The sequence below is a fragment of the Heliangelus exortis genome, chromosome 2, assembly GCF_036169615.1.
Source record: "Heliangelus exortis chromosome 2, bHelExo1.hap1, whole genome shotgun sequence".
Lineage (NCBI taxonomy): Eukaryota > Metazoa > Chordata > Aves > Apodiformes > Trochilidae > Heliangelus > Heliangelus exortis.
This window is the reverse complement of record NC_092423.1, coordinates 23649690-23675804: the sequence shown is the minus strand read 5'-3', so window position 1 is coordinate 23675804 and position 26115 is coordinate 23649690. Positions and strand designations below refer to the sequence as shown.

The 26115-nt window shown below is 34.9% G+C and overlaps 1 protein-coding gene across 9 annotated transcripts in view; it reads right to left on the bottom strand.

The window, feature by feature from the left end:
• The window catches only part of AKAP9 (A-kinase anchoring protein 9), a 104465-nt gene that overhangs the window by 68456 nt on the left and 9894 nt on the right, over positions 1 to 26115 (bottom strand). For 6 of the 9 annotated variants that reach the window (XM_071735203.1, XM_071735211.1, XM_071735208.1 and 3 more), the window contains exons 2-7: positions 17726 to 17980; positions 10769 to 10813; positions 4265 to 4318; positions 3683 to 3853; positions 1135 to 1290; positions 106 to 303 (exon numbers count right to left, since the gene is read on the bottom strand). In XM_071735203.1, the coding sequence (XP_071591304.1) occupies positions 106 to 303; positions 1135 to 1290; positions 3683 to 3853; positions 4265 to 4318; positions 10769 to 10813; positions 17726 to 17980 (879 nt within the window). The remainder of the gene's footprint in view (positions 1 to 105; positions 304 to 1134; positions 1291 to 3682; positions 3854 to 4264; positions 4319 to 10768; positions 10814 to 17725; positions 17981 to 26115) is intronic. The other 3 variants (XM_071735206.1, XM_071735209.1, XM_071735210.1) reach the window with 3 other exon arrangements.

The following is a 26115-nucleotide window of genomic DNA, read 5'->3' as shown; positions in this document are numbered from 1 at the left end:
GCCCTTGAATTTCAAAGGAACTACAAAATCCTGAAAAAAAAAAAAAAGAGATGTTAAGAAAATAATAGATATTAAGAAAAGAGATATTTTTAGTTGGGAACATACCATTTCATATGATGTGATTTTGTCTTGAAGATGTGTAATCTGCAGCTCAAATTCTTCATTCTTTTTTTGATAATTCTTCAGCAGACATTCTTGTTCTTCTAGCTGTTGCTGATGTGAAAGTATCTGTTGCTTGGCTTGCAATAAATCAGCAGCTGTGCAACTATGGCTGGTGTTTCTTAGGGCTTCACTCGCCTGTAACTTGAATGTAAAAAAAAAAAAAAAAAAATCTAACAAATATCAAGTTTCACATTAACAGCTTGCACTATGGAAAGATTGACCTTCACTTTCTTTGTTCACATCACAAGACAAAAGACTTCTTTTAGGAGGACCTGAAATATCCTTTTTCTGTTGGGATGGCAAGCCAGTAAAAAATATTTATTATTGTTTTATGGTGAGCTAGCATAGAACAGCAGTGTCTCAGAAATATTTCTCAGTAGGAAAATTAAGTAGTTATAATAACTGTCCCCAGAATCAGATTTTTAATAGTAAACCACAGTAAACAGAAAAAACCCCCTTGTCACACAGACTAACCTATAACTGATGACACCTCAATCACCAGTGCTTCTTAGAACAAATGCTTCCAATAAACACAGCTTTGGTATTTACATTACCATCTAATAACACCACAAGTCAGATTTTACTGAAAAATATAGGAAGGACTGGAGCATGAAATGGTGGACCAGTAAAGCTGCTGAATGCCTGTACTGATTTCAAATTAATCAAGTTGGATTTCAGCCCAAAGCTCTGAGAAGTAATTACACAAGTGTTTTTCCCTAAGATAACTTCTGTCCTCCAGTATTGATTAGAAGCTATCACATACTAGGGAAGACCACAGACTAATACTTGTTATTTTATAGTGAATTGGAGCAATAAACAAGGTACTATAATGATAACTTGTAGGATGAGTAAAGTGACTGCTTATCTATACTATGAGACCAGTTTCTTAAAAATGCACAAAAAATTCCATGTTTCTGCAGTTCTCCAAAGTAACAACAGTTTTCAAACCCCAAATAAATACTGGAAACTTACATGCTGAAACTGAATTTGCAGTTTTTGACTTTGTTCAGTAAGCTCTAAGAACTCCCTCATAGTTTCATCCTTTTCTTTCCGTGCCTGCTGTAGGTTAGTAGTGAGCTGAGTGATAATGTCATCTCTTTTTTTGATAGCAGCTTCAAATTCTTGCAGCTATAAAAGATAAAATTTAAAGTATTGGTGTACATCAAAGCCATGGATTTAAAAAAAATACTAGCTTATTCTAGTTAAGTAGGCATACTTAATCTCTCAATTTAAAAGATGTCACACAAACCTACTAGAGCATTTCACAAGCTATTTGTAAATACTTCAGAAATAGCTTTTTTACCCTCATATAACAATATATGGCTTCTCTATGAAAAAAAAGTTAATTAATTAAATGTATAAATTACTTTTAAACTAAAAAGCATGACCACATAAACAAAGCATCATAAAGAAACCCAGAGTATCTACCTTTTGTGTTTCAGCAATTTTGCACAACTGCTCATGCCTGCACATTTGTCACACAAGAAACACAAGTTCTATAATCTCTCACCAAAAGTGCAATAAATTGCATTCACTATACTGTAATGGATTCCATGCAGTATCCTACATTGTGAACCCAGAGAAATTATCCACAACTACATGAGAAAATCCGCTCAAGCTGTAAAATTGATAAAGTGTATTTAACAGATGATTCTTTTCTAAGTGGTAACAATGAAGAAATGATAAAAGTACGGAAGAAAATCCTTTGCGAGTGTTTTATTTCGGTAGGATTACACTTAGAAAAATTCTACACTATTAATTGGGACTATTTCATGTGCAATTATATAGATAGATATTTTACTCTCTTTAAAGTCACTTTTTCAATTTGAATTCACTAAAGACTAATGGAAGCTTCATCTTTACATATTGCAAATCTTAAACCATTAGCCACCTTCTGAAACCATTTTGTTTACAATGCTCCCAAAAAGAAGCTTCTCCGGGTTAGATTTTGTGTCTTGAAGTAAAATCATAATTCTTCTGGAAAAAACTTACTGATTTAGAGAATAGGAATATATTCAGAGGGACGTAAAGCCCACAAGTCTCTTAAACCAGCCAAACAATGCAAAGAATTTGAAGAAATTCTTTCGAAGTTCTTTTCAGGACACTGCAGTGAACTCCTACTTTAAAAGCATGAATCTAGTGGAAATACTAGGAGTTTGTTATGATAGAGAAAAATAGGAACAGATCAGACACTTAAGTGTGCCATACCTTGTGTTTTGTATATGTCCAATTACCCCCCACCCCCAAATTTATCTGTTCTGATCCACACATTGTTATATGATAATCTTCAACTTTTTTATTTGATCTTTAAGTCAGCTAAACAAACGAACATTTTCCATGCTCCCCTTTTACAATTCTTTGTTTTCTGCTGAAAAATAAACTATATCCACTTCTCAAGTGAGATATTATGCACTGTACCATTGTCATACAAATAATACTGCCACTACTAAACCATTATTTTTCCAGTCTGTTTTGCTTTATTATAATTTTATTTTTTTAAAAAATGCAAACATCTTCAGTTTCACTTTTTTTAGGAAAAAGCAACAGCATTCACAGATATGAGAAACTAAAATTACGCTTATGTTCTTCATTATGCTATAATTATGATTACTATGTTTAGCACAAAAGATACAAGACAGTAACGAGAAGCTAAGTTTGACTCAAAATGCAGCACCACAGATTTACCACCAGACAAAGGAATGATAAACCACATCCTCCAGGGCAACCCTTAAAGATCACTCCGCTATGGTGGAAAACATGATCTCCATTTCCATGGATAAAATACAAATAAAAGCAGAAAAAATTTATAATTGTTTAATAATAGTGAAGGTGAAAAATACTGAATATCACAACAATTTCAGTATTCTATACTAATTTGCAAAAACCAGAAAAACACAACATGACCTGAATCCAAATTAAAAGAGAGAAGTAAGACATGAAGCATGACAAAGTACTGACTTCAGTGCATTGCACCACTTCCTTAAACTGGAAGAGTATTTACTTAATATTCTTTACTTTAAAACTTAAATTTCAACTTCAATGGCATTTCTGAAGTAAGAAATACTCCCCTGAAATCCCATGTTATTAGATGTTTACTAAAACATTCTGACACAGTTGCCTGGTATTTCAGAACTCAGTTATATCATTCCTTCGGAAGTAAAACCTGAAGTTTTTTGACTTTGTAGCAACAGAAAGGTATTAAAGAAATGCAGTCTTTGCACAACTACAGAATAATTAAGGCTTTTCTTGAAGAAAACCATCTTTCCATTTCTGATTTGAAGGAAGTCACTGCAAAGACAACTGGAATTTTAGTCATAAAATACAAAAAAAGGACACACAATAGAAATGCCATTCAAAGAAATAGAGTGCACAGTATGTGATTGAAAGAAATTATATGAAATTCTCTATCACACACTACCTGCATTTTGAACAGCTGCCATCAAGTGAAACTTTTAAGGGTGACACTGTACTTTTGCATGTAAGCAAGTAGCAAGTAGAAAGCAACATAAGGTAATTATACCTGTTGCAATCCTTCTGTACCATATGCTGCCCTCATTTCTTCTAGCTCTCTGTTTAGCTCTTCAATCTCTTGTTGTTTCCCAGCCAATTCATTCTCCATCACCTCTAGCTGCGTGTGAGAGGGCTGCATCCCATGCTCAGAACAAATCTCTCCAACTCCAAATTCTTCTTCCTAAATCAATCCAAGCTCCTTAGCATGCCATTTCTTTCATGCTTTATCACAGCAAGTAAACTCAAATATCAAATTCTGTTATCAAATGCCACCTTATAACATTAAGATACAATACAGCAAAGATCTTACTGCCATGGTAAACTCCTTTGTTAGTATAATTCACAACTCAAAAGCACTGCCACACAGTTTTATGCAAGTTCTGCTTCAGAATATTAGCCTTAGTAGAAGTAGTACACTATTTTGCATTTTAAGTTCAACAATACATTATATTAATATATAACAAACAATGCAGACGCAGGGCACGACATGCAAAGTAAAGTATTAGTCAGCAACATAGTTTTGTTCAAAACACACTGTCTGAAGTTTTTAGTATTCACCATTAATATTACAATTCAATTTGCAATACTGTACCCTGAACACGTCTGCAGGTATATCTGTTCTTTTCACAAAACTGCAACCATTTACCTGTGTAAAGACAATTTCTACATATATTATTTTGAACAAAGCTTGATTTCTGTTTTCCATTCATTTGAATCTTATGTGATGATTTCTGCAGACCCATGGGAATTTTTATGCTACAAAATTAATTTTATTTGAAATACAAATTAGTTTTACAGATTGTAAATTGCATGACAGTAAGCACTAGTAACAGGTAAAACATCCAAAAGCACACGAGCGCACACACACACACACAAGATATTATTGTCTAAAATCAAAAAACATAAATTAAAACATCTAGAAAAAACAAAGGAATTCAGATTTAAAGGTCAATGCAAAGCTTCACACTGTAAATTACTAAAATGCAGTACTATTGCATTTTAGACTTTAATATTTCAATTTTACTAAATATAGCTATGCCTTTAAATATATTTATGCACTTCAAGATTTACTCTCTGCAAGTCACTAATCTCTCAAGAATGAATGAAAGGCAGTATTAGGCTCTCATTCTCAGTTTGAAGGAATTTCTTAAACTCGGAAAAGAGCAGAAATTATACACTAAACATAAACCATCAGAAAAAAAATCCTCTTTCGCTCACCCAACACTACAACCCCTTTCAAAGTCTATGAGAATGTTGGTCTACAGATTGTGCAAATCAGTAACAGTGAATCTCCAAAGGGGAAGCACAAGCCAAAAAAAATCCAAATTAAAATAACATGCAATGTAATCATAAAACAGCCAGGTAGGCTGTCAAAAAAGCAAACCAATGTTTTAAGATGAGAAAGCAAGAAGAGCTGTATTTCCCCTCAGAGGTGTTTTATCACATCAAAGCCTGAAACAAAAATAATGGTACTACAGACAGAAAGGCATCATAATGTATCAGACCCAAATACTCTCTTTACATGAAAAAATAAAGCTATATTGCTCAGATATCTGCCATAATTTAGGACTTATTTACAAAGGACTATCATGCCTTACTGAGGACATCAGTAAGTTATCTGACATGGAAGCACTGTGTTATAAATGGTATCAATACAGTCCCTGAGTTTGTGTTAAGAGAACAAAACTACCTGCACAGGACAAGAATTTGCACAGCTTAGTGTCCTTTCAGTTCCTGACTTCCTCAGTAAAAAGACAGACACCATGGAGAGATTGCTACCTTATTTTCAAAAGAAAAAAAAGAGAACTGCAGCAAACAGCAGTCCAGGCAACTCACAGGGACACTGCACATTTTTTCTGTATTGCCAGATGTTCACTCTACATTCAGACATACAAGTGTCTACACTATGACTGACACCAATGTCTTTACACAGATTTTGGCAGATGTCCCAGATTAATAACACTAGTAGTTTTATATAAAGCATTATTTTCCTTTTTTTTAACTCCACTTTCTTCAGGCTTAAGTGATAAAAATGCAGTGTATGATTCTTGTAATCTGCTACAGTGGACACGCTTCTCTTCCTGTGAATCATTTCTGTGTGCAACAATCAAAGACTCTTAGATGCTTTATAAGACAAGCTACTAGCAAAGACTTAAATGCCTTATCTCATTAGATATTCCAGACTCATTAGCAGCTGAAATTTGTATAAAAGACCTTCTGACTTATACAAGGGATTTTGCTATACACATCCAAAGCAACTTTGGAAATCCCACCTCATTCACAGCAGCCTAGCTCTTAAGAGGCCACAGAAGTGAACCACAGTGACAAAGCAGTCCATACTGTTTTTCCTCTGATACCTTCTCCTTTCAAATACCTCATGCTTTCTGGTAAAGTGCAAGTTGAAACATGACAAGACAACAAACTGCAGCGTAGTCTAGGGAAAAAGTGGCCATGCTACGGGAGCAGCCTGGCAACTTCTGGAATGACAGAAATTCTGCTGTGTCAGGGCTGACAACAGGGACTCAGTTTTTAGTTTCAAAATGCCTTATTTAAAAAGTCATTTTTCAGTCATCAACATGAAGACTGTAGTCCAGATGGTAACTTCAGTGTTAACGGGTATCTACACGACTCCTATTGGACTTCTGTACTTTGTGTCATGGCTCCAGCTTTACCTGTGTGGAGATCTCCTGCAAGCCCAGAAATACTACTGATGTAGATTCATAAGATTTCTTCATTAAAAGCTTTGCAGTTCACCTTTAACACTGAAATGTCCTTGTGCCTTAATGCCTTTTGATGTGCTTAGTTTAATATCCCAGAAAAAAGCTTTTACAAAACCACTCAAACCACATAGTTACGTTAAGATAATGGGAACAAGCTGTAACAAGAGCTCTGGATAGAACTGCATAAACAAATGACCACAAAGTAAGAAAAAAAATTAAATTTTACAATACAGGAGCTACCAAGGAGCAAGTGTTTTGGTGAACAAAAGAAATGGAATGACTGAAGGTTGCAGAAATCCTTCAAAGGATGTTCTGCATTCTGTCTGATTTTTCTTCCTTGCTTGTATTTTCAAAATAATTCACAGAATTACTATTTACTATTATAAAGTAAAATATAATTGTTAGCCTAATGGTTAAAAATACAGGTGTAATTTATATTACATCAGTAAATATATATATTTAAGACAAATGAAAAGTATCTTCTTTCAGATAAACGCAAGGAAAACCAACTTCCACCACCGAATTAAGGCAGCAGTTCATGACAATTGCCACCAGAGGTCAGGATTAAATTTATGAAATCACTGTATCCCTTTCAATGTTCCTTATACCCTGGAAAATCTGAAATTATACCTCAGAAATAGGCGTAATAATATATAATGTTTCCAAAAATATATTAAGTTAGCACTGTAGAGACCTCCTTTTATGAACAGCAAATTCATGAACCATTCATCAACAAAATCAATTTTCAGTTTTTTATTAAAATAGTTATAATCCTATAATATAACTAAGGTTAGTAACTTCCAAAGGATAACAACTGATAGCTTCTTAAAATATTACAAAACAGCAGGCAACAGAAGATGTTTCTACATAGGGGTTAAGGCTGAGGTATAGACTTTTATCAACATTTCCAAGAAAAAAAATACTTTGTATTGGCCATCTCTTCAGAGTTGCACTTTAAAAACTGGGGAAAGAGTCAATCAGGTGGAACAGTTTTTCAGTTATACCATCAATTTGAGGGACATGGTATGTGGGCAACTTTACACATTATAAAAAACTAAACAAAATTAACTAAATCTAACTTCCCTTAGTTCTGAGTTTGGACCATAACGTTGAACAGCTCATCACCATTATTATTTAATTTAAGAATAGACAGGTATGTCTCATTCTTGTTCAAACTGAATGATTTGTTACAAAAGGCAAGGTCAGAAGAAGGATTTATCAGTTCAGCTTCTACCTTTGACAGTGTAGGTGTTCAGAGAGGTGGCAGAACTGGACTAGAGAATGTATTTACAATAAAATTGTTTCAAGAAAGTAATTCTTATGCAAACGTTTACTGGTTCCTTCAACTTTGCTTAGATAACTGTATTGGATTGTAAATGTGTGTCTGATAAGTCTCTTAAAAAGATAAATACTTATCATTGACTTTAATCCACGTCCTCAAGAGAAGGGGTTGAGAAATTGAAGGCACCTGACTTATTTTACCAAGTATAACAAAATAAATTGTTTATGGCCCATTTCCCTCTGAAGCATGACAGCCTCAATTTCAACATTTCTGACACAAAAAACCAAAACCAAAACACTAAAAAGAACACTGATGTTCTACACAAAAGGTGGGGGAAATGGATCAACAGGCCTATGTGTCTACAAAAGTGTGGGTTCTTGGCATTCAAAAAAAAATGAATGGTCTGAAAAGGAGGTCTGGAAAAAAAAGGTAAGCTCAAGATTTCATACAACTTTGTAATTATGCTGTTACAGACAAAAAATAACTTATTCTTATCTAATTCAACTGAAAAGGCTTCAGAAGGTTTTACTTACAGGGTGGCCATAAATGCAATCAGAGCTTTTAATAATATTACAGTTAGCATGAAACACACTGAAAAGTCAGTCCCTAAAATATATGCATTCCCAAAAGTGCTGCTTCTTCATTTCAAACAACAAGCAATTGCAATCAACTTCGATTAAAAAGAGCTTATTAAGACGGCAGCTCTCACCATTCCAGTTTGTTCTTTGCCAGACCCAGTAACATGTTATTATTCACAAGGTTTGTGTTGCTCCTTATATATTGGAAAGTAACTCCTCGGGAGGTAAAAAGTCTTTTTGCATGAATGAGAATAAGAAGTGCCTAGAAATGCAACTGGCATTGCATTTCTGAGGAAATCTACAATTTTTTAAAAGACATATTCAGAAGGCACTCTGGCTGTAATTCTATTGTCTTTCGTATCTGAAGATAGATCCTAATGCACTTCCTAATATGCTTCCTAATATACTGCAAAGGCACCTACAGAAAACTTTGAAGACTGAAGCAGGTGAAGTTAAGCATTTAAATGTGAAAACTCATTTTTAAATAAGGATTTCAATTCAACTGATACTAACAACAAAACACTAAAAATCAGAACATATCTGCAATTATCACGAGGCATTATGCCAGACCTTTTCTGTATTTCTCCTTGTGCAAAAAATAGGTTTTCTTGAGCTTTTGCAATAAGTCTCCAACAATGCTTCCTACAAAATGAGAAGTGACCAAAATTTCTAAGTTGTGTTTCATTATGTATGCAAGATCTCTTACTTGCAAAAATAAAAGAACATCAAATGCTGTTGTCACCTGTTTTCAAGGGTTCATTCTTTGCATACTGCCTATTTCGTTTAACAGTAAAAAACAGGCCAAAGAATGATCAGAACTGACCAGACCAAGGGTCCAAATAGGTCACTATTCTGCATTTTAAAGCAGTCAATAATGAATCCGAGGAAAGCTTTTCTCAGATTCCCAGAAATGCACTCCCAACTGTTTTCCCCAAGGAATGAAAAGGTGATAATAAAAAAAGACAGGAAAAAGTGGGAGATAAAGAGTCAAACCAGAGAAGAGAGAGACAGAAGATGAATTTGATTAAAAAATTGGCTGTGACTGAGTCTATGGAGGAATCTATAACTGGGATTTGAAGAGAGACTGGAAAGAAAAACTACTGCTTTCTTCTAGGACAAGTTGAGCTGAACATTAGAAGGACCCCAACACAGAGAAGATGATGTTTTCAAGGGACACGGAGGGGAAAGAAAAATGAAAGGAGATAACATGCTTAGCTAATGTTGAAGAGGCTGGAAAAGAAATTTGGCATTTGGAATTACTGAGGAAGGAAAAGAAAGAATAGAAAGAGGCTGAAAAGCCTGTAAGACTGAGCTAAGAAACCATGGAAGAAGGAGAAGAGGTCAGTCAAGGGAAGGTGGAAAGATTGGCAAAAGCTATTATTAAGAATGGAATCATTACTGTGGTAATGATCTTCCTTTTGCATCATGCAGTGTGACAGGTTAAGGACACATTGTCTGGTGTGTATATTCACTTAAGATTCGGACTAAGCAGCTATCATACTAATATGGAACATAATTCTAAGGTGTAGTCACCTCTACAAAAGGCTAATCAAGAGAACAACAATGCACTCTTCATCAAATTTACTTTTAGCAACAGAGACTCATTTGATAACTTCACCTCCTCTTACCAGTTGCCAAGCTTAAGAATCTGGGGTGTGTTTTACAGAAACATTTAGCAGAGAGATCTGCAAAACAAACCCCACATTATCACTACAGAAAGCAACTGTTTGAGACATGAAAAATTAATTTTCTAACCTCAAAACAGTCCTTACTGTACTTAGGTATTCCATGCTTATTTCTTGCAAGCGTGTTCTCAACCCACATCTATATATGAGACAGTTTCCTCCTTGAAAACATAAACTGTTCTACTTGGCAGGACCAAAATTCCATAGATGTGATGTTTCAGAGATAGGCAACAGAAGCTGATGTCTGGTGGGTTGACCCTGGCCAGCAACTAAACCAGTCACACTCCCCAACCAGTGCAATGGAGGAGAGAATCGAAAGGACAAAAGTGAGAAAAAAACATGGGCTGAGATAAAGACAGCAGAATAAGTGAAAGAAAACCAAACCAAACCCTCCCCCCACAACAAGGATGCAATAACAATCACTCAGCATCTCCCACCAGCAGGCTGAAGCAGTTGCTGAGCAACGGCTGCTTTGGAACTCATTAAAACATAAATCTCATTGTTAAATAGTTTCACATAGAAAACTAGTAGAGATTATGCACAGCCACAACTCTAGTGACAACACAAAGCATTAACACAACCACAATGATGACACTGTTACAACAGTTCATATATCTACTGCACTATTGATTGTAATACCCATCCTGGTACCTAAATGACATAATGCTTGTTTTAATGGTACATTAAACACACCAGTAATGACATGCTACAGCTTTGCCTATAATATCTGCTCTTTCCTTCTCTTTTTCAAAAACAATGCACTGCATTGCAATAAAAATGTAAAAGAAAAAGTTGATAGAAAAGTTAGGAAAAACATTATTTCAGTCTTACCTCTGAACTGTAATCTTCTACTGTGGTGGAAATTTCACTTTCTGGCTAAAATAAAACATTAAAAGATTTACAATGATGGCACTCTAAAATATTTTAAAAGACAAGTTCCAGCTGTTTTCTGAGAATGTACACTGTCTTCAAAAATATTAAGGCATACATTTATTTGATTTGAATATATACATAGTGAAGGTTACCTTACATTCCTTGAAATCCCAGCTTTAATATAGACAAAAGTTACTTCACTGTTCAACTATGATCATGAAAACATTATAACTACATGACAAATTCTTATAATGAAAATACAATCTACAGGTACAAAGTAGTATTTTGTAAATGTAACTTACAATTTTGGAGGGATTTTGGTTTTTTTTTAATTTTTGTTTTGTTTTTTAAAAAATAATGAGTACCAAGAAAAGGACTTTTCTTTGATAAATTGATTTTAGCAAATTAGGAACTTTGCTGGCTTAAGAACATAATCATATTCTGAATGTCACTTTCATAAATGCAGAACTTGATGTTTACGAGAATTGTAAAACAAACAACAGCTTCCATGGAAACCAAGGAAAAGTAAAAGCGATGAGGAAGAACAAGGACAAAATCTTGCGATCTAATGAATTAGAGCAACAAAAGTAACAAAATTTTAAAGAGTTAAGCATAAATGTACCGTGGAAGATGCCTGAATTAAATTCAGATTATAGTGATGAACTACATACAGCGTATCAGGTTTGAGAATGAAGATGTTTGTGGGAAAATATGTACAATATTCTAATTGTCTACATTAGGTGCATTACTGGGGATAAGTAAGTTTTGAACTCAAAAATTGTAATTTAGTGTTAGAACTATTTCAGTAAAAATGAAGCATACATAATACAGCTTTTTCACAATTCACTTATGTTAGTCCATCTCACATTAAATGTGTCTCCCTTTTACATTGAATTCTGACAGGCTTATTTTCAAAAGAATATAGCCAGTTGTGCATCAGTAGACATAACTAAAATTTGGAACTATCAATGGAGTTTTGTATTTTTTTTTAAATCTGTCACTCAGGCCTACGGCAGCTCTACATTTTTTTGCAATCCCATAATTGTAATTGATTTGACTTTGAATCCAATATATAGCTACACAATATAATTATCATATAAAAAGGTATTAAGTACAGAGTACACAAAACTAACATATTAAAATTGAATATGATTTTAAAAATTAAAAAGGTTCATGTTAAAAATAAGCCACAAACTGAACAGAAATCACAATTGTGTTTTCAAACTATAGGGTGACGAATGTGTTTTTGCTATGGAATATACAACTAGTACTTAACAATATTTAATTTCAATACAAATAAAGGTTTAGTCATAACACGTATCTCTGTATTTCCTTGTATATTTACATAAACACATTTTACATACTGTCTGTAGTCTATGTCCTTGGTCTAGGACAAAGTCCTCTGGGAGGAATAAAATCAGGGCAATCCACATGGCTATGTATGTTCATAATACAGATAAATGTACAGCCATATCCTGCTACAACTCTGTATGTTTTTTTCCAATTTAGAAGACTTCACAAAGAGATATCAAAAACTCCTACAAATTTACATATTTAATTTTATCTAACACCTCTTGAAGTCTTTATGCAGCCCATGAAACACAGGCAATTCTTCAAAATGTAAAAACCAAGGAAAAATAATCTGACTTCTTATATAGTTTTGCCTTGTAATGCTTTGAATTTCATAAGCAGCTCCTTTTTTACAAAAATATATGATAAATGAATGCTTAGATCCTGGGATAAACTCAAACCTAGTAGATAACCATTATAAAAGGTAAATAATGAACCCAAATTCATTGAAGCTAAGGCTAGAGTGAGAAAACATGAATTCTCAAAGGAAGGTGATTACCATAAAATTACTAGAATTCCTTTTGGTAATTTGTCTACTTACAATATTAAAACAAAAATATGTATCTTATCTTTTGTGAATACTAGCCTAAAGTAAAAAAAACAAAACCTTAAAATATTTTTTTACAGATGACAAAAGACCATATAGTGCTTTATCAGTTTAGGTGTCAGCATCATAAATAATCTTTATAAAACATTTCCTTCAATCCTGCATCTAGATAGCTTTTTGGCTGTTAAGACCATGTATTTTTGCCAGGGTATTTATTGGAGATGAGTACAGAATACAATGGATGAGAGTATTAAAGGGTGAGAACCAATACTGAGCATCAATGGAACCAAATTCTAGCTGGCGGAAATTACTTTTTCATGACCTCAGTTCTGGATTAATTCTTGAATGTCTATTAGCCAGCAAGTAAAATCAAGTTATTTTAGCTTGGCACTAGTGATCCATAGAAGACCACAATATCAGTAAGACTGAGTAAAAGGATTGGGACTTGGAAGGGAGGAAAGAGAATGTAAACTGAAAATCAGTCATGAAACCCCCTCTTTAGGTCATCCTGAACTTTATGGGTCTTCAATATTTGCAGAACATTTTGAATACAAAATGTTATTTTTACATATTTCCTCATCATGCCCTACTTTGTTCCTAATCTGAAAATCATTTCATTCAAAGGAATGTATTCCTTGATAATTTATGACCCAAACCCATTGACTACGATCAGATTTAAGCAGTCCATCTTAGTGGTGATAAGATACTGCCCAATCTGAATATAATCTGCAACAAGTTATCCCTTTTCCTCAATGTATAAACTTCCTGTATCAAAAAACATCATCACATGAGAGGTAACTGAAGCATTTAATTAGGTTTTTATTCTTTGGTAATACTGCCTTATAAATGTTTAATTGAAGATTAAAGACTCTGTAAACCTGCAGACCACTCTTCAATGAAGTTAACTGCCATGTCGGTAAATCTATTTGGTATCAGTATTTTCAGAGAGAAGGAAGTCATCATACCAGAGGTCTTTCTGTGCATCAAAGAAAACTGGGAAGATACCTCAAGAGCCATTTGGCCAGACGGTGAACGGAAGGATGACTTGACTTCAGTCAGAAACACAGGCTGCTGAGAATCTATTACCTTCCCTTGTGGCACTGGCTTTCCTATTGAACAGACCATTGCCAAACAGCTGTTTATCTTCATTCTTCAATTTAAAAACATCTTTCAAGGGATGCCAGATTACCTGAAGTGACTGGACTGATTTTTTACTACATTTCTTTTATCCACCCTTTTCCCCAACTCCTCCATTTTACTGCACATCCAAGAACCTCTCTTCTCTAAACAAAGGCTTTGGGTTTTTTGTTGCTTTCATGCTTCTGTCATAGGAATGTCCTACCCACATTCACCACCTACATTTTTTCTCACTGAGCTATCCTGTATGTTTCTGCATAATAGTTGTTTTTGCATGTCTGTCACTTCACTTTTTCTCAAGAATCCTACACAACGTATCCTTCTTACTCTGTTTCTGTTCCTTGCCTGTCAAATATCAGACACTAACTGGAGTAGATTATAGACACGAAACAATGAACATGGAGCCATAAACTTAATCACCTACTTGAGTAAATAGTTAAGCTGTTCTAAAACTATTATCAAAAGGATTTGTCCTGTGGAAAACAAAAGACGAGTTACTAATCCAACCTTAGTCAATTAGCAGGTATTCTTCATCACAGAACTTTGAACTTTTCTTTTCTAAGAAGCTTTGTATAATAGCTTTTACTACCCAGGTGACTCAAGGACAATTTTACTGTGCCATAGGTTAATTTCTCACTTTCCTAGAGAGTATATTCTTGCAAAACAGTCTGCTTCAATGTTTCATTTCAAGACCTCTCAGACAAGGTGATCTCAGAAATTATTTACCCTAGAAGTGACTTTTGCTTTCTTCTGTTTGCAGGAAGTCACTAAAAGAAGCAATCCTGAAATCGTAAGTTTCATTGCTCCCCAAAGGAACCCCCCAATTTATTTCCTAGGCTGTGTTCTAGGTTATTTTTACTTCTATACAGAAAAGGACACTATAGATGTCAAGACCAGAAAACATCAGGGTGCAACAGGTTGAAGAAAAAAACCCAAAGGCAACTAGAAACTCAACATAATATTTCCTTTGTGAGACCAAGGCAAAAAGCATTTAATACAAAACAAATAAAGACTCAGAGACTTTAATGAAGAAATACCAACTAGCATTTCTCTAATAAATCTTGTAACCTGTTCCTCTGACAGGGGATGGAAAACCTTAGAAAAATTACCAGGTAAAATGGAACAGATGTGGATAGTAAAAAACAAAGATATTTTTTCCAGTTAGTTTCTGTAACTTGAAGGATTACAGGAAGATGCAGAAACCCACCTTTAGGAAGAGAGAGGAAAAAAAGGGAAAGGAATTACTGCAAGAAATAACTTTGAATTCTCAAACTTCAGATAGCAAATATGCTCCCAGACGAGTACCTTTATTTCACTTTCTGTAATTCATATTAAGATAAGTCTTTGTTATCTGTATTTGGACAGTCTAATTCCACTGGGGACTAAAAATTATGATAGAAAACCTGCAGGGAGATAAACTTCTATCCACAAAACCACCACAAAATAGCCCGCTAAGGATTTTTAGATATGCAGTACAGTCAGATGTTCTATTTTGTGGTATAGAAAGAACAATTCTATATATGGATTCTAGTAAAAGATGGAATTGGTAAGTGGAATGAAAATTTAGCTAGCAAATAATCCTGCATAATGCCACCAGTAATTTTGCCTCACTCTCTTAACAGAGCAGCCTATAAAGATTTAATGTTGAGTGAAAAAGCAAACAGCTCGAAGTAGCTGTCTGTGATTCTCCATTGCAGAGATTAGCCTGAAACTGTCTATTACATTGGCTGCCATTTCAACTAAGCAAACTCTAATCCAATTACTGTAATACAGGCTCTGTCACAATCATTGCTCTTATAAGACTAAAACCAGTAAATTATGAGATTAATTGAAACTATTTCAGAATTTTTCCTCTGCTGTTAATACTGCACAGATAAGAGTTTAGCAATCATCTTCCAACTTTAAAGTACCAGTTACTTATTTAACATGAACAAGCAGGCCACAGAGAGTGTGTAGAAAAGAAAAATTCTCTGCCAATAGGGAGCAGCCTTTTTTGATGAAAGTGAATACTGTTTAAGAAGTCACTGAGACATGAGTAATTCATGAGAGTCAATTTACAAAAAACCACTAAATCACTATCCTTATTCTTTTAAAGCTACATTTAAAACAAACAAAAAATCCCTATACATCTTTATTTATTTAAGTATAAGATCAGTTGCTTTGGAAATAAGACAGAACTTAGAAAATTATAGTCAATCTTAAGAAAATATTTATGTGTGCAGTCTCTAGCAATTTCAGTGTAAATCTTTTTTCCATTCTTAAAATCCTCTGTCTTGTACTGTTAGTATTCAGAGGCCAACATAAGCTGGTAGGACCAACCTGATTTAATTAGAACTGCTCTTAGCACAGGATTGGATTATATGACCTCACAGGTCCCTTCCAACCTAAACTGTTCTATGATTCTGTACTTTACCCTGTTTCTCCAATTGTAGAGAGGTATTCATCCTGCCTAAGAGAAAGTACATTGGCAGAGTCCATCTGTTACATGCAATAATGATTTACTTCAAAATATATTTGGTTAAGAATGTTTCTCCATACAGTTATCATATTTATGTGAGCTATAATACTGCTAAAATAACAGTTTAAGTGATTCCCTCTAAATGGCACCCTGCCCAGCAGATCTCTCTCCTAGTTGTAGATAACCTGCTGCATTTCATAAAGTACACCTTTCTATTTTCCTAGAAAGCAAAAATCTCTCATCTTCATTTATGAAAACAGTCAGTCTGGTATTAAATACCCTTTAAAAAATTATTATATCCTCCAGAAAAAGCTATTAGTTGAACAGACAGTTTTATAGAGTTACTACAAGCAGTTTTGAAGCCCTAACTTGAGCTAGATATAAAAAGGTTGATATTAAAGGCATGTTTCTATACAGTTTAAAATAGCCTACTGATACACCGTACGCTTACAACCGTAAAATAAGTGGATCAATTACTTCAAGTTTTTATTTGCATGTATGATATGGTCTGTCTGCCCCTTCAACAAAACCAAAAAGCAAGAACTTTTAAAACCAAAGTAAGAAATTCTGAATAGTGTAATTTCTCTATTATTTCTCAGCTGCTGAAAATGAGATAACAGAGACAAAATAGTGCCGAATGGTGCAACCTAGCACAGGACTAGCAAGCAAAAATGCAGAGCATTCACTTGTACTACACCTCTCAGAAAAGACTGTATTCACGTGAACAGATAGGAATCTGTGTTCAACTGCTTGTTCAGAGTGCCACTCATCCTTTTAGAGACACTCCTTTCATGAATGGAATAAGCTATTCCATAAATAATACCAGCATCTCTTGTCCCTCATACCTGGAATAACAGATTATGTTACGTGAATTCATATCCGCTCAGAACAGAACTGGATGCCAGCACACAGCACATGGGCATCTTATAACTTTCCTGGAGCATGTACTTTCAGCCATGAGCAAGCAGGATTAAAGTTTATTAAGTAGTAAAAGTGGAGAGTATCTGTTGATCAGTCTCTTAAGCCATCCAGTTCTAAGTAATGTTTTCTAAATTAATTCCTCCTCCTCTTTAAGCAGAAAGACTTAAATTACATTACAGATACGAGAAAGATGTTGAGTCACAGCTGCAGTGATCAAAACCCCCACTGTAATTTGTAAACTTTCAATAAAATAAAATGAAGCAAGGAAAAAACCCCAGTTTTTGCCCCTTTAGGGAACAGAGTTGTACCAACAAACCTTCCCTAATCTACAGGCCACTGACTGTCACAGAAAACAATGCCAGTAGGCAAATAGAAAGTGCCTTCTCTGTCCATTTTAAGGACCAACAGAGGAGGCAAGGAAATAATATCCACTATTTCATACAATTCCTTCATTCCCACTCTCAAAATTAATGGACTACTTAGCAGCCTGAGAAAAACATACCTCAATGGTGTATGTCTGGCTGTGTTTGATAATTTCTCCACTATGCAAAGTCCTGATAATAGCAAAGTCAGCAGTAGCAGCTGCTCCTCTTCGGTTGCTGCACACGGTTGTTTCATCACCTCGAGACCGATCAGGATCAATCCCATCTTGTATTGATTCTTCATCTTTAATGCTTGCTGTTTTCTTCTTCTTCTTCTGCTTCTTTGATCCATTTGGACCATCAGTTTGTGCCTTTCGCTGCCTGAACTGGGCAAGCTGTAGAGAAGACAAAATCTTGTTAAAGGTGCAAGTTTTCTTTATTACTAATGACATCCTCTATAAAGGCTTACCAACTGTTTTACAGAAAGCTTCAAATCACTACTGAAAAAAATTGGAAGTTAATGCTCTGTATCTGAGACACATTGATATTATTTTTCCATGTACAGTTTACTTTTTAAAAATTCTTAAATTTAAAACAATTATCTATTAATTAATTCCTTTTTGGTTTCACATTAGAAAATCACTGTTCCATGGACTGGTACCTAGAAATCAGAACATTCAGAGGTGAAGGTTCAAATGTCATTATAAAGGACCAATGCAGTGAAATAACCTCTGATCTAATTATTCCATTTTATAGTAACAAATACCTCAAAATTAAAGAAATATCTTTTATTTTTTTATTAGAAACAAATAAAAGCAAACTCTTCTACCAGCAAGTATCCTATAATTTCTTTTTTAAATTTGCTAGTACTCAAAAAGCAGGTCAAAAGATCATAAAGAAACAGCAAAATACTTTAGAGAATAATCTAAAAACACTGAGCAAATTATAAGATACAATACCTTGTAGCAAAACATGCTGATGAACAAAAGTCACAGGTGAGCCAGGCACACAATTGAAAAACCAATTAGTATGTAAGCTATTCAAATACTGTAAGACACTGCCTTTTGAAGAGCTTGTCACTTTTAATCACTTAATAATGGTTTACACAAGAAAATCCATTTAAATTATTTTTTTTAACAAGAACAGAATTTCTGTTCAAATAAGAAAAACAACCATGACAGGTTTTAACAAATGAAATTTAAATTAAACAGATCCTACCAATAAAATCTGGAAACAAAAAAAATCATTGTTTTCCAGTTGAAAAGTCCACCGTTATTTAATCGCTACAATATGTTTACCAAGTGTAGTTCCAATGTAATTATAAAGCATCCCAATAAGGACCCTGAAGCTTTAAGTACTTTTTTCACGAATTAATACCCAAATGTCATGAATTTTTATAAATCTGATGCAATTTCAGGAAACAGCTATAGGAAAGACAATATGTTTGCTGATGATATTCACCAATTGAGAAAGCCAGGTTTCCATCCAACCTCTGCAGCAACACCCAAGCCAGGCAGGACACCTGGATCCCCTTTCCCAGTCACCATGGATTACAGTGTGAGCTGTCACTTGAGGTGCTCTCTGCTTTTCATCTGGCCCCAATGCAGCTGAGAAGCCATAAGCTGCATAAATGCATCACTGACAGATCACTTCTGACTTCTGGCTAGTTTATGCTTTTGTCCCTTTATTTGTATTTCTTTCTGTGTTTCTTCAGCCTCCTCTCCATCCTTAGGACAACTGACAGCTTGCATATGGCTCCTGCTCTGTTTACACAAGGAAGACCTGAAGATTTGCTGATGTATGTATTTAATTCTTACTGCTTCCTTACTACATCTCTAATTAGTTCAACTTCATAGTTTTTATATATTTTTTAAAAAACAGACAACTTTCATTATTTCACCAAAAATCTTTTAAAGCTTACAAACTGCACAAACTCTGAACAGAAAAAGAAAGGAGTCTCTCTTCCTGGCTTCAAAGTAGATGGGGGAAAAAGAAAAAAAAAAAGCACAGATTCAGCTTCTAAAAAATAGGAAAGATGAAAATTCCAGTTGTCTTCTTACAATATTCTCCTAAAACTGTAAATTTACCTCACTAAAACAGTTTTCAACTCATCCCAAAGACAGGCAAAATTTGTCCTAATGCCACAATGACATAAAGCAACCAAGCTGACTTGTAGTATAACTACTGAGAGATTTTGCTTTTTTACTTTTTATTTTTAAACAATGAAAGACATGTAGTGATACTGGTCAAGAACTCTTTTCCCTAACTTGATTGAAACCTTCTGTAATGGAAAGTTAAGTTGGATTTTTTAAAGCAGCTTTACAGTCTTTGTTTGTCTACAAAATTAGATGTGCAGCTCAAGGACAGGCGAATTACCAGCCTGGCTGTCCTCAAGTATTTTGCATATTTTAGCTAAGGCATCTGTGTATGCCAGGTTTCTCTCCTTTCAAATTTAAGTTGTTCACTTTCATTCCTTCACAATTAACAGATTAAATGCTACCATATCTCTGCTTCAGCTGAATGCATCTTATTCCTAGAGGGGAATTTGCTTTTTATCAGAACTTTCAGTCTGGTATTCAGTGAGAAATGTTCTGTACTGGACCAGGTCATCTTCAGTCAACATAAGAAAATGAGGACTTCTGAATATTCTCGTCTATACCTCAGTGGAATGGTTAAGAGCTTGAAGCCAAAGTGGCAGTCCCATACTATTCAATATCTATAGATAATCTGGATGATGAAAATAGAAAACACCTTAACCAGATGGTACCAGACTGGAGGAAAGGCAGGTATACCACAAGGATGAACCACCATACAAAGAGAAACCAATGTGCTAGAAGACTAAGCCAAGGAAAGCTGCCTGAGATATAAGAAAGTTAAATATTGTCCTGCACCTGGTATGGAATTATCTCACACAGCATTAACAGCTGGGAACTGACTGGCCTTGTGTGTAGCTCTGCTGAAGAGGACCTGAGAGCCCTGGTGGACAGCAAGCTGAACACAAGCAAGCAACATGTCCTGGCAGCTCTAAAAAAAAAAAAACCATAAGAAACTTTGAAATGACTCTCAATCATAGTAAGTGATCAAGATATAAATCCAATTGTCTGTACAGATTTTGTCATTAGCTACTTCACTGTGTGATTGAGAAGATCCTACCCATTCCTGTGTTTGATAGCAATATACCATTTGATAGCAATTATATCATTTGCTGTTTGAGAATCTGGTCTCAAAACAGAGGGAAAAGGCCCAGTGAACCTAACAAACAACTCCTAGCTTCATTGCTTTGATTATAATTTTGCACTTAATAGCAGAAAGCATAGCTTAAACTTTCAGTCTAGCAGATTGAAATTCTCCACAGGAGCAGTATGTGTGACATTGAAGGTAGGCAAAAGTGAAATATTATTTTTTGTCAGGTGTTGGTTAGGATTTGCCACCAACACGAGCCTCAAATTTGTTGGAGAAAGGGTATTTATTCTGCATAAACAGTGAATGCTAAAAAGCGAGCTCTAAGCTGCATCTGAATGTCCAACATGCATTGCAGCAAACTCTATTGTACACGATATCTAAGATATGCCCCAGAATCAGACAGACTCTGCCTGTAAGTGCAAGATGACCCTCAGGTGTATCATGAGACTCAAGGAAGATCATAAATAGACCTGTGATAGAAAGGCCTTTCCAATTATAACGCTCTCAATTCTCAACACCAAATGAGAAGAGATAATTTCTGAATTATTACAGAGAGTAAAAGTGAAACCAAAGTACTTAGAATAAGACTGGCTGATACCTTGTCATAAACAGTGAGCGACTAAGATTCAACCGCCCTAGTACTGATAGGTCACTACTCCCCTTGGCCAGAGATAAGCAATTATTACTGCAAAGACTTTCAGTGACACAGAAAGGGCAAAAAGCAAGGTCCTGGAGTGGGATTAATTTTGCTTACCTACAGAGCAGAGATGTCCAATCTAGTCTTGAATTAGGTGTTTTGCAAGCCAATAAGAGCCAACCAAAAAGCCCAGAAGGCCAGAATTTCAATTTTGGACATCATTCAGAAGCTGGAGATCTGCTCTGGTTTAAGTTTCAGGTTATCTATTCCACCTCCCCCAGACAATAAAAAACCCACCTACTTTAGTATCTCTCACAATCTGAAATAATTTTATTATTCCAATATACAGTAACGTGTTTATGTTCCACACCAGCAGATAGGAGGCCTGCAAAAGGAATAAGGAGTAGAGTCTGGGAAACAGTAACCCTGAGATTTAGGCTCTACAACCTCAACCAAGCTGTTAGAAACTCCTTTGTTGTTAGGCAACCAAGCTTGGCAGTTTGCCCCCTAAAGAGGTTGGACAGGCTGACTGGTAACTGTATTAAAGAAAGTGGCACTTGGTCACTTTTTGTCAAATTTTTAAAAGGTCTAAGACCAAGCTCCTTAGGCAAATTTACAGTGCTACCTGAATCTTCAAGGTTCCTGATGCCTACATTAAGAAAAGCATAACTGAGAGGAAGATGAATGGAAAACTATCAAATCCAGAGGATAAACAGACCTTATTTTTACTCTGCTAATCAGCTAACGAGAAAGTACCATAACTCTTTCCAAATCCTGTGATAAAATCCTACAGAAAGAAGATAACTGAGCAAGGAGCTTACAAATATTTTCAACATATTATGTCAAAGAGCTGAAAATCTAAACTGTAAGTGAAGAATTTGCCTGTTGACATAAATGGAGCTTTAGTGTATTTCTTCTATTCAACTGTACTTAATTTATTAAACAGGAAACATTAGACTGAATAAATATGAAAATAATCACCCAGGAATGAGGCATTTCCAATCTACTCATTTGTATGCTGCACTTGCAATTGGATTTTCCCAAAGAACACAACCACAACCTTAGAATGTCTCCTCTTATGGAGCCTTGCATGGTTGAATAGTATTAGGAGATGCTGATAAGGCTATGAAAATTTCCAAAGAAATGCTATGCTTTCTACATACAAACTTTTGAGTCTTCCAGCTTCAGAGACAACCATTCCTGTCAGTATTCTGAAGAAAACCAATGGGATCACCACAAATTACAGTTTCAGTGGAAGTACCATAGATGACATGTCAGGACAGTGAGAGGAAGAACACATGGGGCAATTGGGTTCATCTTTTTAGCAGTCTGTATCATATTATGTTAGAGAGTACTGCTGTCAGTGTTAATAACCAAAGGCACTGAACTTGAATGAACCCCTCCAGATGGCACTGTTGTGAATTAGCATGGGTCTGATCTGGTCTGCTCTTCCATGCCCCAAGAGTTTAAATAGGAACAGCTAAGTTCATTACAGCTGGGTTTTGGACAAGGAATGGAAATTAAGTGTATGAAAATACTCTAAAGTCAGGTTAGAGGGACAGATACAACTACACCAAGTGCATTCCAGTGCTGGACTGCTACAAGAAAAGCAATGCCACAAAAAAACTACTTAAAAAATTGCCTGGCTGATCTCTTTAACTAAACATCTTCTACATATACAATTTATATATTGCTCCTATCTACATTTTAACTTTATCCTTCTCACACTCAAGGCTGTATAGCTAACTCTGCTGTCACAGATGGTGAAAAAGGCATTTGACCCACATTGGTACAGTATTTCCCCAAAATGAAGAATTAAGTTGGCTCAGCCAAGCTGTTAGTGACAAAAATGAGAGGGCAATAGCAAGCTTGTTTCACGCTGCTCTGTAAAAAGCTCAGATCATCCATGCTTGAAGCCTGAAACATTAAGAAGTCTTTGTCAAATTAAGGCCAAGGCAGCTGACTAAAACAGAGCCACTTTGCATTAAATGAGGGATGTCACCAGTTGGGTGCTTTCTCAAAAAGCCTGGTCTAGCCTTTGCTTTTACCCAGTGTTTCAAAGGCCTGGTACTAACAGGAAGGCAAGAGTTATGCACTGACAGAAGTGCATTCCTGTTCCACTTGGTTTATATGTAACATTAGTTCGATTAAAACTTGAATTCTGAAGTTTTCCTCTGCTAAACAAACCCAATGACACAGAGACAAACTCAGTCTTGAAGGTCTTGCAACCCTTTGAAACCACTTCTAGTGGGGAGGTAGGGAAGGAGAAGCAATGATTACAGTGTTAGTGGATGGATTAACAAATTATTTTAAGAAAATCTTTCAATTGCCAGAGAAAAGGTTTTCCCCTCTCCTCCCTTAGCCTTTCTAAAATCATCTAGCTTGCCAAAGCCAAAAAATCCCGTGCCAGAGCAACAAACTGGTCATATGAACTTCAGCAAAGGAGACACAAATGTTTCAGTTACATTTTATCCTTATAGAAGAATGAGGAAAACCCCCCAGGAAAAATACCATTTTACTATTTATTTCCTATGCTAAACTGCTTGTTTTTAATGAGTCACATGTGCTTTTTCACCAGTTTTTTTGAACTACAAAAGATCACTGCTTTATGATGCTGTTCCTCACATATCATGAAAGTGTTTTGAAAAACTGCACCCAGCAGATGGGTTAGTATATTACTTTATTGTTGAAAATTAATCCTAATATTCAGATCTAGATACTTTGAAAGCATTAGTTGCTTTCCTTACAGTTACAGTACTGTTCATGGGAAAGTTCTTTAGAAAGAAAAATATCAATATTTATCCTCAGGCACTAAACAACCTTCAGTGTCACCATAACCTTCAAGAGTCATAAAATTCAGTCACTAGGCTATAATATTGCGAAGCTTTTCTACATAACACCCCAGTTATGTCTAAATGCAAATGCCCTAGACTTCAGCAATTTAATAATATGTACTAACTGCTAATAAGTTACTCCCCAGCTGGACCCAACTCTCTGGGGTGTTTTGGTGTCTACACAAGGCATTCATGTAAGGCCAGTAAGGTCACTGAAGTGCCAGACCCTACACAAGATGTAAATGTAGATAAGGTTCTACTCACTGAAACAGCTGCTGTTTTAAAAGTGTATGTGAAAGCCTACAATATGATTTTAGTATCACTTTCCTAGTGAATGAGAACACAGGATGTGATATGTTTTGCTGACAGGAACTGAACAGACAATTTGATCTCTAGTGATTTAAATCAAAATATAAAATTATTACACCCTAATAACATGTAGTAGCTGAACAGTAAGTGGTAGAGGCTACAACAGACAAAAGAATAACTAACATTTTTTAACTCCAAAAAGTGGCATAACCTTATCTATCACAGTCTTAGATGTGTAATAAGTTGATACGTCTCATTGTGGTGAAAAATAATTAATCTATTTAGAACTTTAATTTTTTTGAAGTAGCGGAGTCATCAGACACATGTCAGTAAGTATGTTGCCTTCTGTATCACTAAAAAAATATTACTAACAATTTACAACTACTTATGTAGTTACTTCACTTTGTTTCTTCTTAAAGCAACTGGCTTAGCACCTGTTCTTTAGCAAGCATTCAGTTACACCAGCTATTTAACTATATTTAGTTAAATCGACAGCTGGAGAATTGTTTAATTAATCCCCAAGAGTTCTTTAGGGATAACAATTTATTTTCAGAAAATATCTGCAATTCAGTTAAAGGGTTAAGCACAAAGCACGTTTATTCCACTATATTGAGATCTTTAAAAATATTCAAGTAAAAAGAAATGTCTTCCAGAACAGGAATAGTCTAAAAAGCAATGAAACCACATCACAAATACAATTTTTAAGAGAGAAGTTAAGAAATCTGTCTTATTTAGTAATCTTCTTCACATGCTACCCTTCTCCAAAAAATAACATTAGGAAAACATTCTTAAGACCATAAGGAAGTGAAAAAATGAGTCTATCTTTCCCCTGAGACCAAAGTAAGGATAAACTCCAATCTAAATTCTATAAGAACAAAAGGAAAGAACAAAGTTTCCTTCTGGTAAAAGAAAAAAATTATTTTCATGTCCAGTAGTCACCAATTTTTCTCCTCAATTACCACTTATTTACAAATAGCAATTATTGTCCTTATTAACAAATTACAATTGCTATTTATCACATCTTAGAAAACTGAATGAATCCTCATCCCCTCCAACGATTTGGAAAGGGAAAAAAGTTATACAGTATACGGAAGTTCATGGCTTTAAACAGTAGTTCACAGGGCTTTTCAATAATTCTTTTGAACTCAGTGTTAGTGCAGTCCCAAATACATAATGAAGTACCACAGAAACAACCAATTCTGACTTTGTGATAGAACATTCTTTATTATCAGGAAGAGAGGTCTGGTAAAGTCAAATCAAATTAATTTTTTTCAGGGAAATATTTAAGAAGTTCTCCTATCAAAAAATAACTGATTAGTTAATAAAAAGTTACTTGAACACAAATCTTCCAATTATTCAAAAGCTGGGCAAAGAAACCTTCTGTATTATTAACAAAATATTACAATAGCTGATTTCAAAAATTCCATACTACAATTTATCAATTAAAATCAAAAGCCACATAGAACAGTTAACGTGGTACTAAGCCAATACAATTTAAAATACCATATAAATGTTTTCTCTAATTCAGAAACATACAAAAATCATCATCTATGGCCATCTGTGCTTG